Source organism: Ornithodoros turicata, chromosome 3, assembly GCF_037126465.1.
Source record: "Ornithodoros turicata isolate Travis chromosome 3, ASM3712646v1, whole genome shotgun sequence".
Lineage (NCBI taxonomy): Eukaryota > Metazoa > Arthropoda > Arachnida > Ixodida > Argasidae > Ornithodoros > Ornithodoros turicata.
Genome location: NC_088203.1, coordinates 66434636 through 66450012, shown reverse-complemented (window position 1 = coordinate 66450012; position 15377 = coordinate 66434636). Strand labels below are relative to the sequence as shown.

Sequence of the window (15377 nt, the reverse complement as noted above, 5' to 3'; positions counted from 1 at the left end):
GACCGATTATCTCCCCACAATGAACATGACAGTCTCGTGCAGGTGGGTCCATAGCGATGTTTTCCACTCAAATATGGGCTGGGCATGCACATACGCGTTGTTGGAAATGGTACATTGCTTTCCTTTATCAATCTTTCGTCCTTTCTTTTTCCCTAATATGCATGGATAATATTGATGACTCGTCTTGTGGACTGTGCTCGTCGTGGACAAAAGTGTCCATAATAACGAGACACGACTGTACCTGATATGACAGACAGGACACATCGGTTTTGCTTCAGTTGTATGACTTTGCTCCGTTTCAAGTCAAGTTAAGACAAAACAACTGACGTCCGCTTCAGAATATGAGGTCACCTCCCCAGCGAGGCCAGTCTGCCTATGTGTAGTGCAAACGCACAAGCTTTAAACAATATCATATTGCTGCCTGTGGGTCTGTAAACCAAACTGCATTCAAAGCAAAATAAAGAAGTTTCGCAAGTGAGGCGGAGCACATGCGACATGGCATATGACTTTACAAAGAACCACTCACACATTTGCAATCTACAGGAAGTAACAGTGCCCTTTCTTGATTTTTTAGACTTCCTAGCGGCATTGTGAGTAAAATCCATTCTAACGTTAACTTCCATTCCCTGGTCCAAATTGTCGTTTTTTTTTGCAAGGGTGAAAAAGACACGTTAGAAGAAAAGGTGACATTAATGAGAAGGTATCATGGTATATCACGTTCTGAAGGGAATCTAATGGGAAACTTGCTAAGCAGATTAGTTGGACACACAATCTGGATTGCTTTCGGTGTCAACAATCTGGTGTTACTAGTGTTCAAGCAAAATGCATTGCAACTACGGTATATATCTCTTTCCCCACAGGAAGGCAATGGGGATGCCTCCCATATGCTGGACCTGCAGTGTGACTTGGATGACCCTACTTTTGACCAAGTGGATGGTATGACTTTACACTGTTTTCTGCATTCTGGCTCCAGGGTTTGTACAGACTCTTGAAATCCTTGATAATTCTTGAAACCCTTAAAACCCTTAAAGCCCTTGAAACCCATTAAATGCATACTCGCTCCTTGTATTCCTTGAAAATACGGGCCAAAATCAGGACACTGCAGGTGATGTGGAGTTCTGAAGCCTTTGCACAGAGGAGCGCGCCCTCTTGGGGGTTTGTTGTGATGAGGAGACCCTGTTGGACACTATCAGTATTGCACATACAAAGGCTTGTGTGTTGTGGTTCACATCTTGCTTCAACTTTCACATGTCTGATATTTTGAATTTCGGTCTAAGGAAATGCTGTGTGTAAAGTGCAAGTTCCAGACTGACCTAGACACTATCTCTGCTGGGTCAGATCGGAACCAAGCAGTCCCCACCAAGCAAGGTGCGAGATATGCAAGACTATCAGCGTTGTCACAATGGGTGAATCTGCATTGAAAAGTCTACGAAACGCGAAGCACATATCCTGAGCAGCAGCAGGTGAAGGGAGCCCTACATCGCTGATTACATACAGGGTGGTCCACCAACCGTGATAGAAATTCATAGTAAAAAATGTAGGCCCTGGAGAGGCATGTGGTCAAGGCATTTTTTTCTGCCAATAACTTTTGCCACATATTGATAACATTTTTATTTCATTTCAATTGATGGAAAGTTAATTTCTGGAGAAGAAGTCTTTATTTGCAACAGTAGAATTGCGTACAATGTAATTAACAGGGATTGCTAGGTCAAGCCTGTGATGCAATCCGGTGTCAGCAAGTCAGTAGACCATAACAACAAAATAAAGTTACATCAAGTGCTCAGAACATCAAATGAAGTTACAAGTGCAGCACATAGAAATAACCTTTAAGAAAAGTACAACATGCAGCTTCGGGTAAGAGACCATTTAAACAATTTGTTATTGCATTTTGTGCATAAGATATGGCTTAAGTTTTGTTTTGATGACAGTATAATTGGGTTCTTGCCTTATCGTTATAGGTAAGGCATTCCATTTCTTTCCACCGCACTACTTTAGGGTAAATTTGCCGTAGTTCGTACGCGGGACAGGGAGCTTGACCATCCATTCATCCCTTCGTAAGTTGCAGGTGGAGGAATAACAAGAAAATGAGATGATATCAGTAACATTATTGCCATGAATTATTTTGTGTACCAGTGAGCAAACTTTGTACTTTATTAAGGTGAAAATGTCCATGACGGGGAAGTGTTGTTGTGTAGGTAGGACCATACACCTCCAGTGCGTAGTTAAGGTGGGAGTGTACTAATGCATAATAAATGTTAAGCAGTGTGTGTATGGAAGAGAATCGTTGTGTTTTTGATAATGCGTACAGCCCAGAGCATATCTTGTTACGAATTGTAAGGATGTGGTTCTTCCAGTTTAAGTGTTCCTCTAGAATTACGCCTAAAAACTTCGTTATCTGTACTCTTGGTAGATGGTGTGAAGAGAAGTAGATGTGATAGTTATCGAACTGTAGTTGGCTTTGAGAAGGGCGAAACACAATGTAATTTGATTTCGCGAAGTTCGGAACAAGTTTGTTAATGTATCAAGCACGTTGTTCGCTCGCTTAAACAGCTCATCAGGTGTTTTGCTCTCTACGAAGATGTTCGTATCATCCGCGTATAGGACACAGCTTTCGTGCAGGTAGTTAGGTAAGTCATTAATAAAGGCCAGGAATAGAAAGGGGCCCAAAATCGAGCCCTGTGGCACACCGGTTCCGCAGATGCTGCGTTGTGACACGTGCTTTCCAATTGCTACGAATTGCTCTCTGTCAGTGAGATAGGTCTTAATTAGTTTTAAGGTAACCCCACGTATTCCGCACTTTTGCATTTTTAGCAGTAAGAGGTTATGATCGACCAGGTCGAACGCCTTGGACAAGCAAAGAAAGATGCCCATAGTGAGCAGCTTCGAATCTATGTTGCGCTTAATTCTTTCCGTGACATTACCAGCAAGCAAGTGGCGGAACTTCTTTAGGAAGCTGGCAGGAACGTTATCGTGCCCTGTGGATTTTTTACATCGGAGAGCGCCCAGCACAGATGAAACTTCTTCGACAGTGACTGGTGTGAGAAAACAAGTTACAGGGTTATCTGGGATGGAAAAGAACTGCGCGTCTGTGGCCAGAAGGAAATCCACATGCTTAGTAATGCTAGAGAAATACTTGGTAAATGCATTTGCTATTTCGACTTTGTCACTGACTAATTTCCCCTGTTCATCCGTGATGGATGAGATCTCGTTTAACATCTTAGTAGGTCGGTTGATAGCAGTGTTCATTGCCTTCCAGACCTTCTTTTTGTCTTTGGCACATTCACTTATAGAGGTAGAAAAATGCTTCTCTTTGGCAGCGTTAAGTACCCCTTTTAATATATTACTGTATCTAGTGTAACTAACTCTGCTTTCACGGCTTGTTCTAGTCAAACTGTGATCGAAGTACGAGGAGCGTTCAAGTCAAACCGGGACTTTTCATTTTTCGCAAAAGTAAAATAAACTTACAGGCGAGAAATTAGTTTTATTTTTCAACGTAATCTCCAGCTGGCACTAATGCACTTGTCCCAGCGTTTCACGAGGGCTTGGATGCGCGCAGTGTAGAAATCCTTACTGGTGCGTAGCAGCATTCTTGACCTTGTCGTCGCAGCTGAAGTGGCGGCCCCCAAGGAACGCCTTCAGTGGCCCGAAGAGATGGAAATCGCTGGGGGCGAGGTATGGACTGTAAGCGGGATGTGGCAGCAACTCCCAGCCAAGTTCCTGTAAGGTGCGTGTTGTGAGATGCGCGATATGCAGGTGTGCATTGTCCTGTAGGAGGAGGACTCCTTTGGTGATGAGGCCCGGCCGCTTTTGCTTCAGTGCCTTATGCACATCCCTGAGAACCTGGCAGTAATATGCACTATTGATGCTGGTACCACTGGGCAGAAAATCAACATTAACAACGTTAGCCTTGTCCCAGAAAACCGTGGCCATGACCTTACCTGCAGACGGGGTGCTTCAGAACTTCTTGGGAGCTGGTGAGCCCGGATGCTTCCACTGTTTTGACGCACGCTTAGACTCAGGAGTGAAATGGTGCACCCACGTTTCATCGCACGTGATGATCCGATCAAGGAATGGCTGTCCTTCAGTGTCAAAATGGTACCTTAGCTCTTGGGAGATTTCCAGTCTTCTCTGCCGGTCAAACACGGAGAGCTGCCTCGGGACCCAACGGGCACTAAATTTCTGAAACTGGAGGTGTTCATTAATGATAGTGTTCAACATTCCCACAGAAAGGTCTGTCTTTCGAGCCGGTTCGAGACATGTTATCCATCGGTCCTTGAGGATCAGGAGCTACACAAGTTGGATGTTCTCAGGAACTCTGACACTGGGCTCTGAGCCGCCTGGGCCGGGATCGTCCTGCACTGATCTACGGCCGTCTCGGAACCGTTTGCACCACTCAAACGCTTTGCTGTGGCTAAGCGTATCGTGGCCATACTGAGCTTAAGTCTTCTGTGAATTTCAGATGACTTTACGCCTTCAGTCACGAGAAACTTTATGACAATTCACTGTTCGATGTGCGTGCTCACCTCATTGTCGGCCATCTTGTCCAGCACGTGTCTTCTATTTTACACAAACTTTGGACCACCACGTGGTGAACGCGGAGGCCTGTCATGTGCGAAAATGACGAAAAAGAAGTAGCGTGAGCCGTCTGTACACGCAGGAGACTGAAAGTCCCAGTTTGACTTGAACACCCCTCGTAGTTACTGCACTTAATATTTGCTGTGTGAATTGTATCTCTTCTTTGATGGCTCGTCAAGAGCCAACAGTACTTATAAATAAATAAAAACACTATGCCGCATGTTACACGAGCAATTTTGTAAGGTTCGTGTTATACACCGAAACATTTTACTGAAGGGCAACAATCAATGGGTGCAAGTTATACACCGAAAATTGCAGTAATAGTAGCCACCATTCTTAGGTAAGTTCCAAGTAACTTGTAACTGTAACTAGTTACCACTTTTGGTTCAAGCAGCTGTAGCTAAGTTAGCCAGCTGTAGGACTCGAACCCACATCTTCTGGATTACCGGTCCAGGGCTCTACCAATTGAGCTAAGCTAACACAGCTCCCCAGCGACTTTCAAGGGCCTTTTTTCAGTGCTAACCTTTTCAGTGACTTTCATCTTTTATCTTAAATTTCTTAGGCAATTTGAGGCTTGTATGTATTTGTCCTTTCTATGTTGTTCCAGCCTAAGAATATCAGTTGTCTTAAGTTACACAGGTTTTGCAATGTTTTCCACGTGGCACTTTCCTGGTGGGTTTTTATCCTGTCTAAGGAGATAAGCTCCCACTGTTCTGTTAGGGCCCATGGGAAGTCCTGCGTTTACCACACAGTCCAAATACACTGCTGTTGGACCTGAACCTACACTTCCATTCAATGAATAGTAACCATTATGCAACGAGGGAACGAAATGAAACATGTCCAGTAGTGTGCATCATGTGTGGGTGAAGGGATGGAGTCCCACATATCGAGTGAGAGGCAGAACATCTTTACTTTGCCGACTGGCATGGAAAGAAAGATCGTGATCTCGTAGCACCGGAGCTCGCTCAAAGGTACACTTCATCTTCCGGTGCTGCTACAAGGCTTTCCCCCCAGAAGTGGTGTGACAGCTCAGTGAACAGAACAGAAGAAGAAAAATGGGGTAGGCAGGGAGAGAAATAGTCAAAATCATCAAATGAGACACACAGAAGGGTTGGAGGTGGTCCAGTGGACTGTGCATTGGGGCCAAGCAATGGGGAAGTTGAGGAGTCACCAGCTGAGGAGTTGCCAGATATTGCATTGGAACGAGGGGACGAGTCAGAAGTTGTTGCATCAGGAGCTAGGGAGCTGATGCAGGTGGGCTTCAGGCGATCGATGGAGACAATCTCCGGTCACCCATTCACAGGAAGCGTGAAACTCTTGGGTCTTGGAAACTCTTGGAAACTTGGAAACCCTTGGGTGTTTATACTTTCTTGCCACTCCGCATCTTAGGGGGGGTTACTGTAATGGGCCATAGACAATGACGACGATGGCCACGCGCATGGAGGACTGGCCTCTCTACCACTGCCGCGGCCATGGAGATAGGCCACTGTCATCGAAACTCCGTGGCATACCACCATTTTCGGTCGGGGCTCATGTAGAGGGACACCACCTTCTCTACAGATTTTTCTCTCCAGATTTTGTTTTCTTGAACGCTGCTGGTGCTGCAAACTCGGCCCAAACATGAAAAAGTGTTCGTTCGTTCCACTAGTCCTTCCGACATGTACAGATGATGTTTCTGTGCTTCAAGGTGAAAAACCGGGCGTGTTGGTGTTGATCTTGCTTCTGCTTGTTTCTGTGCTTCCCATGCCTGGTGTAAGAGGCTTGACGTAGCTTACCGAAGGGCATGTGGAATGAGAATAAATCTGGTTTCATGCTGAGAGCTCAAGAACAGAGCACATTTTGAACCAGGTTTATGATTAATTTTTGGCTGGTTGTCATTTCGGCATGTGATTTTCTCTGATTGATTTTCGTTGATGGATTTCCTATGCTCGTAAACTGCTGCATAGAGATTAGTGTAACGTAAAAGATGAAGGTCACCTGCACATACCTGAGGTAGTCTAGGAAGTGAAGTATGTCATTTTGTAGAATGGGCCCTCTCCTATAACATATAATAAATCTATGGGTGTGTTTTCGTTTAAATGAGAAAAAAAAAGTAAACTTTTTATCTGCACACTCAGCTGCTGCTCACCTGATAGTGGAGTAAATCTAGAAAGCGAAAAAAGGTTGCATTTCTTGAAGATAACATATTAACCAGCATATTAAAGTATTAATAATCTACATGTGTATTTCTTCTAAAATGAGAAAATACAAATTTGACACAGCATTCACATCCAGCTCTGTCCGGTACCATTATAATCCTTTGAATGAATTTTGCCGCACACTCACAATCGCTGCTTCATAACAGCTTCATCATCATTTCTAATTGCCTAGCTGGTGACACTGGTACTGACACTGTTACTGAGCTGAAATGGCTCTGCTGTGAGGCGAAGACGAATTTTGTCAGCGTCTCACCTGTCCCTGTCTCTGTTACCCCCAGTTTAGGCGTTCCTTTGAATGTTTTGAATGCAATTACGTACGATTACCCAAGAAGGGATGTCTCTGTGGCTCTAGAGTGACACCCATTATGAGTCAAAGGCGAAAGATATGGTCTGCGTACAGAATTGCAAAAAGTAACTCGACCCGTTTTCGGATACTTTTCCAAGGTATTTGTAACAGTATCTCAGTATTTTTTCCTGTCAGTAACTCTAACAATTACTTTTGAAGCTGAGTATCTGTAACTGTAACTTAGTTACTTTTGAAAAGAAACTTTAACAACCCTGGTTACGATACACTCAGCACTTGTTTGTTGACCAACTTGAAGCACAGTTTCCTCACGTCCGAAAAAGGCACTACTACTCTTTACCTCGCAATACCAAACAGGAAAAAAAAATATAGCCTTTGCTTCCGCAAGCACGACCCTTGCATAAATGATACGTGGCACTTTTTTGCCAAATCCCATGGTTATGGGTCATGTGACAGCATTGTTAAAAGTGTACTGTTAAAGAGAGCCCGCTTACACTGCCAATTCAGTCCACATATTCTGGCACCATCATAGCTTTCCCTCTGGATGAAAGAAAACTTGAAGAGTGTGTGTATGTGTTGTGGCTCTCCACCATATGGTTGGAAGAGAAACTGCAGAAGATGTAGCACAATGAGGCATGGCCCATCTAGGGCGCCAAGAGATACGATTACTTTCAGCCTATATATCTTCTAGTCAGATAGAGAAGCGTTCATCTCCTGAAAGAAAGCCAGTGCACATGCTGCTGGTTTTTTTGTGTTCTTTTTTTTCTGTTGTTTGTTTTGTATTTTTTAAAATATTGTTATGTCACGTTCTGCCATGCTGCAATCCAATATTTATCGTTAACTAGTGCAGGAAGAGCTGCAGAAATAGTGTAGGAAAACAGTGAGTCAAAACTAGTTCAAAGGATTGATCCAATTAATTAATGGTAGCTGACAGAGTGGGATCTGAATGCGCTGACAATTTTTTTTTCTCATTTAAGAAAAAATAAAGTACAGAATGTAGAGGAGATGGTGTTCCTCTACACGAGTCTTGACCTTCAGTGATGGAATGTCCCAGCGGGCAGACGTTTGTGTCCTCATGCTAGGATGGTGCTGGTAGAACTGAGGGTCCAGTGAGCATGGTAGAGCATGGCAGCAGGGTCACATCATCGCCGTCGTCCACGGGCCACCACATCTTATAGGAGAGGGTCTGTTCTACAAGTGGCATGATTGTTTCATTTCCTGTATGACCCCAGGTGTGCCACAGACTATCTCAAAAGTGACATTTTTAACGTATGGTCGATATTCTCGATCTTTCAGTTAAACAATGGGTATAGGTGAGCTTCATGTGTCTACGATATGAGGGGATACGACCTCTGGCGGCCCCACGTATTTCCTATGGGGGAAACAATGAGATTTTTTTCAGCTAATACTGAACGGATTTGAACAAGGATGGCCTTGTTCGATAGCTTTTCGAATTTCCAGCAATCCGTATTGAATATTGAATCCATTGGAATATTTCTTTGCAGAATTTTTTATAAACCTTACGAAATCCTCCAAAAAGTAGGTAATCTATGCCACTCACTTCGAAAGTGCATAGCTCGATTATTGTAGCACAAAATGTAATATGTAATGAATAGAATTTTTGCTGAAGCCTTTCTAGAATATTTTGATACCAATATCATGTCTGTCCATGCCTCTGATTGTTCACAATGTTGAAAAAAGTGAGGGTGTGTACGGGTCTGTGAACCGTGCCATTTTGCCATCCTACAGTAGCGCCACATTGCCAGTCACAAGGGAACTAAGGACCACTCTGCGGAATGCAGCTACTGTTGGGGTTACCCCGGCAGTGGAAACGTGAAATTGAGGTCGTGAAATTTTTCCGGCGACATCCGCGTTGGGTTACGTGCAGCAAAATAATGGGAAGGCCTGGACAATAGGAAAAATAAGAGGCGTAGACCACGAAAACTGTGTTAGCGAGCCTGCCAATTTACTGCAAGACTTACACAGTCTTCGTCTCACTGCATGCACGTCAAAAAGAAGGGTAGAGTATATGAAACAAACGTGTGATGAACTTTTGCAGTTGCTCACAAGTGCATACCCGGGAATGTGCTCTATGACATGAACTTTGTAACATGCCCGCAAATACTAGAGCAACAGCCCTCCTCGTCTTCACTTCATATGAACAACGAACTCAGTCTACTGTCAGTCCAGAGTAGGGAAGCCAGCAGCATTTAGCAGGGAGGAAAAGAAGGAATGGTCAGCCTGACCAAGAGCCAGTACCACTTGGCTGCGTTGTGGTTACCACTGGACGCTATAACAACACAGGTGGTAGGGAAATATATTTATTAGATGAGAAAGAGAAGCAAACAAACAACAATAACAAAAAAAAAGGAACAGAAAGCCAAACGGTGTGTTGACTTTGTATTCCGAAACTACACTTTCTGGGAAACTAAAGTGCATAAACCACTCCAGATGTTTTTCGACAACTGCCTGTTCCTAGAATTGGTTGACCCACGAGAGAGCTCAGTAATGCCAATACGGAATCCGAGCTACATTATTGAGGCACAGCAAGCCAGAGACAAAAAAAGAAACGTGTTGAAGGATCTTCCTGAGATGCATTCGGATGGTGCGACGCCAAAGGCCAAGGGGCCCCTTGCACCCGTGATTTCTGCAAGGTGGGGGCCGAAGAAGCTTGCATTAGCAAGCAATCGAAAAGGAAAAAAAAAAGAGTACGTCACACTGATGTCACTTACAGCTTATTTACTATTTTGTCACAACCACCATAACTGTGACCTTTGGTCGTAAGCGCCAAGTCATCGCACAGAAAGAAACAGGAAGCAAAAGTTGTCATTTAGACTAGGTACTCCAAACCAGGTGCACACATACACCCACACAAAAAAAGAAAAAAGAAAAACAGTGACACGTGTACAGTGAACCCTCGTTAATATGACCGCGTCCGTTCCCGCAGATTTTGGTCATAAAGCGAATTGTCATAATAACGAGAAAGCGGTTCAGTGGGGACCAGAGGGCATGCACGGCAGAACAAAACGTACGCATGATGCTGTACAACAATTTATTTAATACAAAAAAGTCTGTCAGCAATGACTGCTTGGAGTAGCTTGCAGTGATCAGCTTTTCTAACTGTACAAGTGTATTATTGATCACGCAAACATTATTAATGTCACTGTGTTGCTCAAAAAACAATAAGGCAACCTTCAGTGCTTCACTGCTTTAGCAATCCGAGAAGAGGTATGAGTAATCTTGAGGACAACAACACCTCGAGTCACCCTAATCCTTTGCGCCCCACTTTAACTGTGTCACTTTGTTCCTGAGAAACTTAAGCAGCCACTCAAAGGGGTGCGTGACACGGTCATAATAACGGGAGGATAATACGTGTCTTTGACCCCAGCTGTGCCCAAAAATCTCGGTCATAGTCCGATAAGTGGAGTGTCATATTAACGGGAAGGATTTACATGGGGAAAAAACCGTTCCCCACGAATTCGGTCATAAAGCGTGAATGTCAGATTAACGGGGGTCATAATAACGAGGGTTCACTGTACACCATTTGGTTGACAGATAAAGATTTCATTTTGAGAGAGAGACTAGGAAGACAGTGGGATGGGGATGTTGACCACTGGATGTGACCCGTTGCACCTGTCCATACTTTTTTCAAATACATATGTGGACGACACCGGCGACTCATACAGAATATGCTATGTTATCTCTCTCTGCGATATGCTGACCATTACAAAAAAAAAATGCAAGAAGAAAAAAAAAAATAGTGTGCTGGTAAGCATGATTCATGACAGTGCAGCAGCGAGACAAAGAGGGGGAGGGGGGTATGGTTCACAGAACGAAAGAATAGAAAAAAGGACAGTCTGCCTGACGGGAAAGGGGACCATGTTTTCCGCGACCATTTTTACCTACAACTGTATGACTAATTTTTACCAACCTCAACTGTTTGGACTCATGTCTGACAAACTTTGGGAAAATACTAGTATGCGGTGAACAATATTGCTTGCGAACTAGAGCAGCGAATGATATTGCTTTTATGTTACTTATTGAACGGCATGCAGATTTTATTATTCATTGACACAAGAAGAAGAAGAAGAAGAAAAAAAAGAGAAAACCGTATGTCTCCCACTTTCAACAAATGGGGAGAGCGAATGGTAACACTCTGTCAGCTGCGATGTTATCCGCAACCACGCCTGTTTTGGGGCGCGCAGAATCCTGCGGAACCATTTTTTCCCGTGCCATTTTTTCCTACACCTGTATGACAGACATCAAATAGGGCAGAGCTGTTACACTGTAGTAGAAGTTGTAAACAAAAATGTTATGCTGCCTATGGTTTAACTGTCCGATTGTGACTGTTTCATACAAAGCACAAATAAGAAATGGAATGAGAAACGTAAACATCAATTGTAGGCTCTGGTGTTTTGTAAATTTGTGATATTTATATGATCAGTACACATGTTTAATCAATCACCACACTTTTGCTGTCAATGCACAGCATTTGGCTTTGCAAAAACATTCCGTCCGCAAAATGTTTTAGTGTGAGAACTCTGAGCCAAAGAAAAATCAGTAAGTGATTATGAATAAGTGTGGGCGAACAAAACACTTTGAGTTTGCACGGTGCAATTTACCGAAATATAAGGTTGCCATCCTAATCTACAGATTATGCAACGGCATGATCTCAGATAATCTTATTTCAATCACACATCTTCAAAAACCTTATTCGCTGCGGTGCGAACCTGGTATGCTACAGGTACCTCAACCTCGAACGAATTACGGGATTCATTCAGTGAGTTATTTCGGATCCGATGTCTGAAATTCATTGCCGTCACATATACGGTCCCTAACATATTTTCCCCATTTTAAGTATCAGTTACGCAGTTTCTTGCACTCCCAGCATAATACCCCATCATCACTGTAGATGTAACCATGCGATGAATTATATGATAACATATGATGTTTTGGTTAAAATTGTTTTTCTCAACAACTGTATGCTGCTGTGCCCACAAGGCTGCTCAATAACTTACCAGTCTGTTTATTGTCGGGTAACTCCCCGTGTGTTCTGTAGAAACTTATCGGTGTATTAGTTGTCGGGTACTGTACTGTACCCCCTATGTGCTTTTTTTTTTCAATCTTATATCGATTTAACAATATCTTAATCACAACTAAACTGTATCTTTTAGCTGTTAATTCTTGAACTGTGCCGGGACTGTACTACAGGGCTTGCCCTCACAGTCCCGCTTTCTGTACATTTTGCAATATTGACTAAAATAAAGATTACAATTACGATTACGGTGTCGAAAAGTCAGACATGGCCAAGAAGTCAGTAGATGCAATCTAGATGTTGCGCTACTCCCCTGGCTGATTTCAGCTGGAATGGCTCTGGTGGTAATAAGTTTCTTTCAGAGCCTTTTGTACACTCTTGGAAAGGTCTATGCACAGTCACTCTTTTCCCGAGATGGAGAAATGGTCCCCATGGAAACTGTGCATGTCCTGTATATGACATGCCCAGTTTGTTTACTATGTGATAAGACTTTCATTGCCGAATATGTGCAGTGCTTTAGAAAAAAAAAGCATATGCTAGCCTTTGAGATTCATTTGAGTGGCAAGTTCCTAAAGAGCATGTGTAAAGCATTGTGTTTTAGGGTGAAAAAAAGGTAAAATACACTTTTTCCTCCTAATTGGATTAAAACACAGAAAACCCCAAGAATCAAACTGCCACAGTGCAAAGTGCACCTGCACAGTGCATCTCGGGTGAACATTAAATACTTCACACATGGCTCTCACACCTCCTGTGTTCTTCCTTTCACTTTTTTATTTTCCACACTGAAATCTGCACACAATTTATTTATTTTTTTCCTTGTTTGACAGCGTCCAACATAGAATATGATTTTCACCCCTGATTTAGGGAAAAAATAAAACCTGACAACGCAAGCATTATTAAATTACAAATGCCACAAGTGAAATGCATTTTATGACAATCTTACTTATTCAACTGTGTGCACTGCGTTGTTGTACAACCCTGCGGATTATCACACTAAGAGGCTCTGTGCTGCATCAATGGATTATAAAACACCTCATCTTGACCTGAAAGATAGAAGTTGATGTTGACGAGTTGATCTTGTGTTTGCCTTAACTGTTTGTTGAACCTCTGCAATTTACATAAATACCTCACCTTGTTTATTTTCTTATTGCAGTGCACATTCAGGAAAATATGGAGGACGAATTTATACAGGAAGCACTCCAATCGGTGAGATACTTAATAGATTATTTAGTAACACAATCATTTCATTAACTTAGGATAAATTGCAAGATTCATATTGGAAAAGCAAGCAAAGATGGCTTATTGAAAAGGATGGACCCATGTTCATCAAAGGCTTTTTAAGAACTGATGTCACACATGTCCGAGGTGTGTAATAACTGTGAAACAAACTCAAATGGGCATGTGGAGTTTGTGCCTTAAAGTAGCACAGAAGTCATTTTTAACACCCAGTTTTCTTCTTATAAAACTGTTAAGTTTGCCAGTAAGTTGCACCATGCGAAGTAATTTACACCACAGAGTCATAATTATCGCGGAAACTGAATTTAAAATACGCCGCAAAAAGCGACCGTGCGCAACGGTGGTGAAGAGCAGTACCAGCCTGTGATCTGCCTGGAACCTCGCGCTGACGCTATAAGGACCCGCTCGCTGATTGGCCTAGAAAAATGTTGTCTGCTACTCCGCTGTCGTCTGCTACTCGGCTGTTCGGGGTTCTGATAAAGCCTTTCTCCTTGCTCGGTAAAGCTTCGGGCGCTCCTTGTATCCCCAATTCTCCGGAAAAACTGGCAAAACAGGTTTACGGCGGCAAAGGAACAATGCGCTGACCCCCACTGATCGGCAAACCAGAACGAGTCTCCTTATGCCGTCATCGGTGACGTGCCATCATACCTCCTCACCCTCGTTATAGCTGGAGTGGCGAGTTAAGGGTGAAGGCGCGGAGCTATGTTTATGCGAGTTTTTTTCTGGGAAACAAATTGCACACATCAAAACCTTTCGCGCTATTCGGTATAATGACACACACACTTTCATCAGACGTCTTAATCTGAATTTTTTTTGGATGGCCCTCTATACACCTTTAAAGGGATGGTCTCGTACAGCTGGGGCGATTCTGAAACTTAGCCAAAACTATCTTCACGAGTACTGTACACATACAACCGTCAAAGTTTCATTCAAAATAACCAAGTCGTCGTTCGAGGAATTTGTCGAAACGTGCCGTAATAGCAGACGACGAAACCTGCGCTTCACTCTCATACAACGTCACGCATAACGTCGCCCTATGGGTACGTAGCCGTTGTCATGGTAACTGGAACCTGCAGAAGGACCTTGGGTTGAGTCATCCCCTTTGCCCTCAACATGGGGACGCTCAGAAATATACCTCTGCGAGCGGAGAATGTAGCCCGTGCATTGACTGTGGGGTCTCCGATAATGTGGCGCATAATCGGATACGGGGAAGCTAAGTCACGTGTTTTCTTTCAGCGAGTACTTAATGCGGTTTTTAAATAAACACGCACTCCTTCTCCGTGTACGTCGTCAGTGACACTTCATTTCGAAACATGATCAGTGAGTAACAGGGAGTGTAATGGAAGCGCGTGTAATATATTTTTGGTTGGAGCTGTAATGCAACTGTGTGCCCAGATGACCGGCGACTTCAGATTTGTGATTGTGGGTGGGGTTGTCCTGCGACTTTTAACTTGTCTCTGAGGATTAACATAGCTGTTCTAAACCACCATGTGGACCGCTGCTTAGAATGTGAATTTTTTCCCTGAGAACTGAAAGAAAATGTATGATAGTTGCTCTGGTCCACAGTCACTTCTGAAAGTCGTCTGCTCATGCCATTGCACTAGTGCACACAAAAGCAGACGATTTCTGTATCCTATCACGGACTTTCCCGCAGGGCGACGAAGCTGTTCTTATTGTTGCCAACACAGATCGTGGCATGCTCTGCAATCTTTATCAATTTAATTCGGTTATTTAATAACCGTGACATGCTTTGTCGGGTAAATTTGCAGTATTCCAGTTTCAACAAAGGGCAATCGAATGGTACACTTTTATGAGAGGGGCAGGGGGTACGAGACCGTCCCTTTAAGGTACTGCAAGAGGAAATGAAGGGCACGTGCCAGCCACTAAAACATGTTGTGAATTGAATGGTTCTATCCAGTAATGATGTACACTAGTTTACATCGCTTTCAAGGGAAATGTTTTAATTAGTAAATACGGACCCACTTTACTTGGATATGAAAAACTGCAGTGTTGCAGTGTTGCAGAGTGT

At 43.3% G+C, this 15377-nt stretch overlaps 1 protein-coding gene across 2 annotated transcripts in view; it reads left to right on the top strand.

Annotated features, from left to right (window-relative positions):
- Positions 1–15377, top strand: part of LOC135388561 (vacuolar protein sorting-associated protein 52 homolog) — a 128926-nt gene that overhangs the window by 1549 nt on the left and 112000 nt on the right. For both annotated transcript variants that reach the window (XM_064618181.1, XM_064618180.1), the window contains exons 2-3: positions 861–936; positions 13266–13318. In XM_064618181.1, coding sequence (XP_064474251.1) covers positions 861–936; positions 13266–13318 — 129 coding nt within the window. The remainder of the gene's footprint in view (positions 1–860; positions 937–13265; positions 13319–15377) is intronic.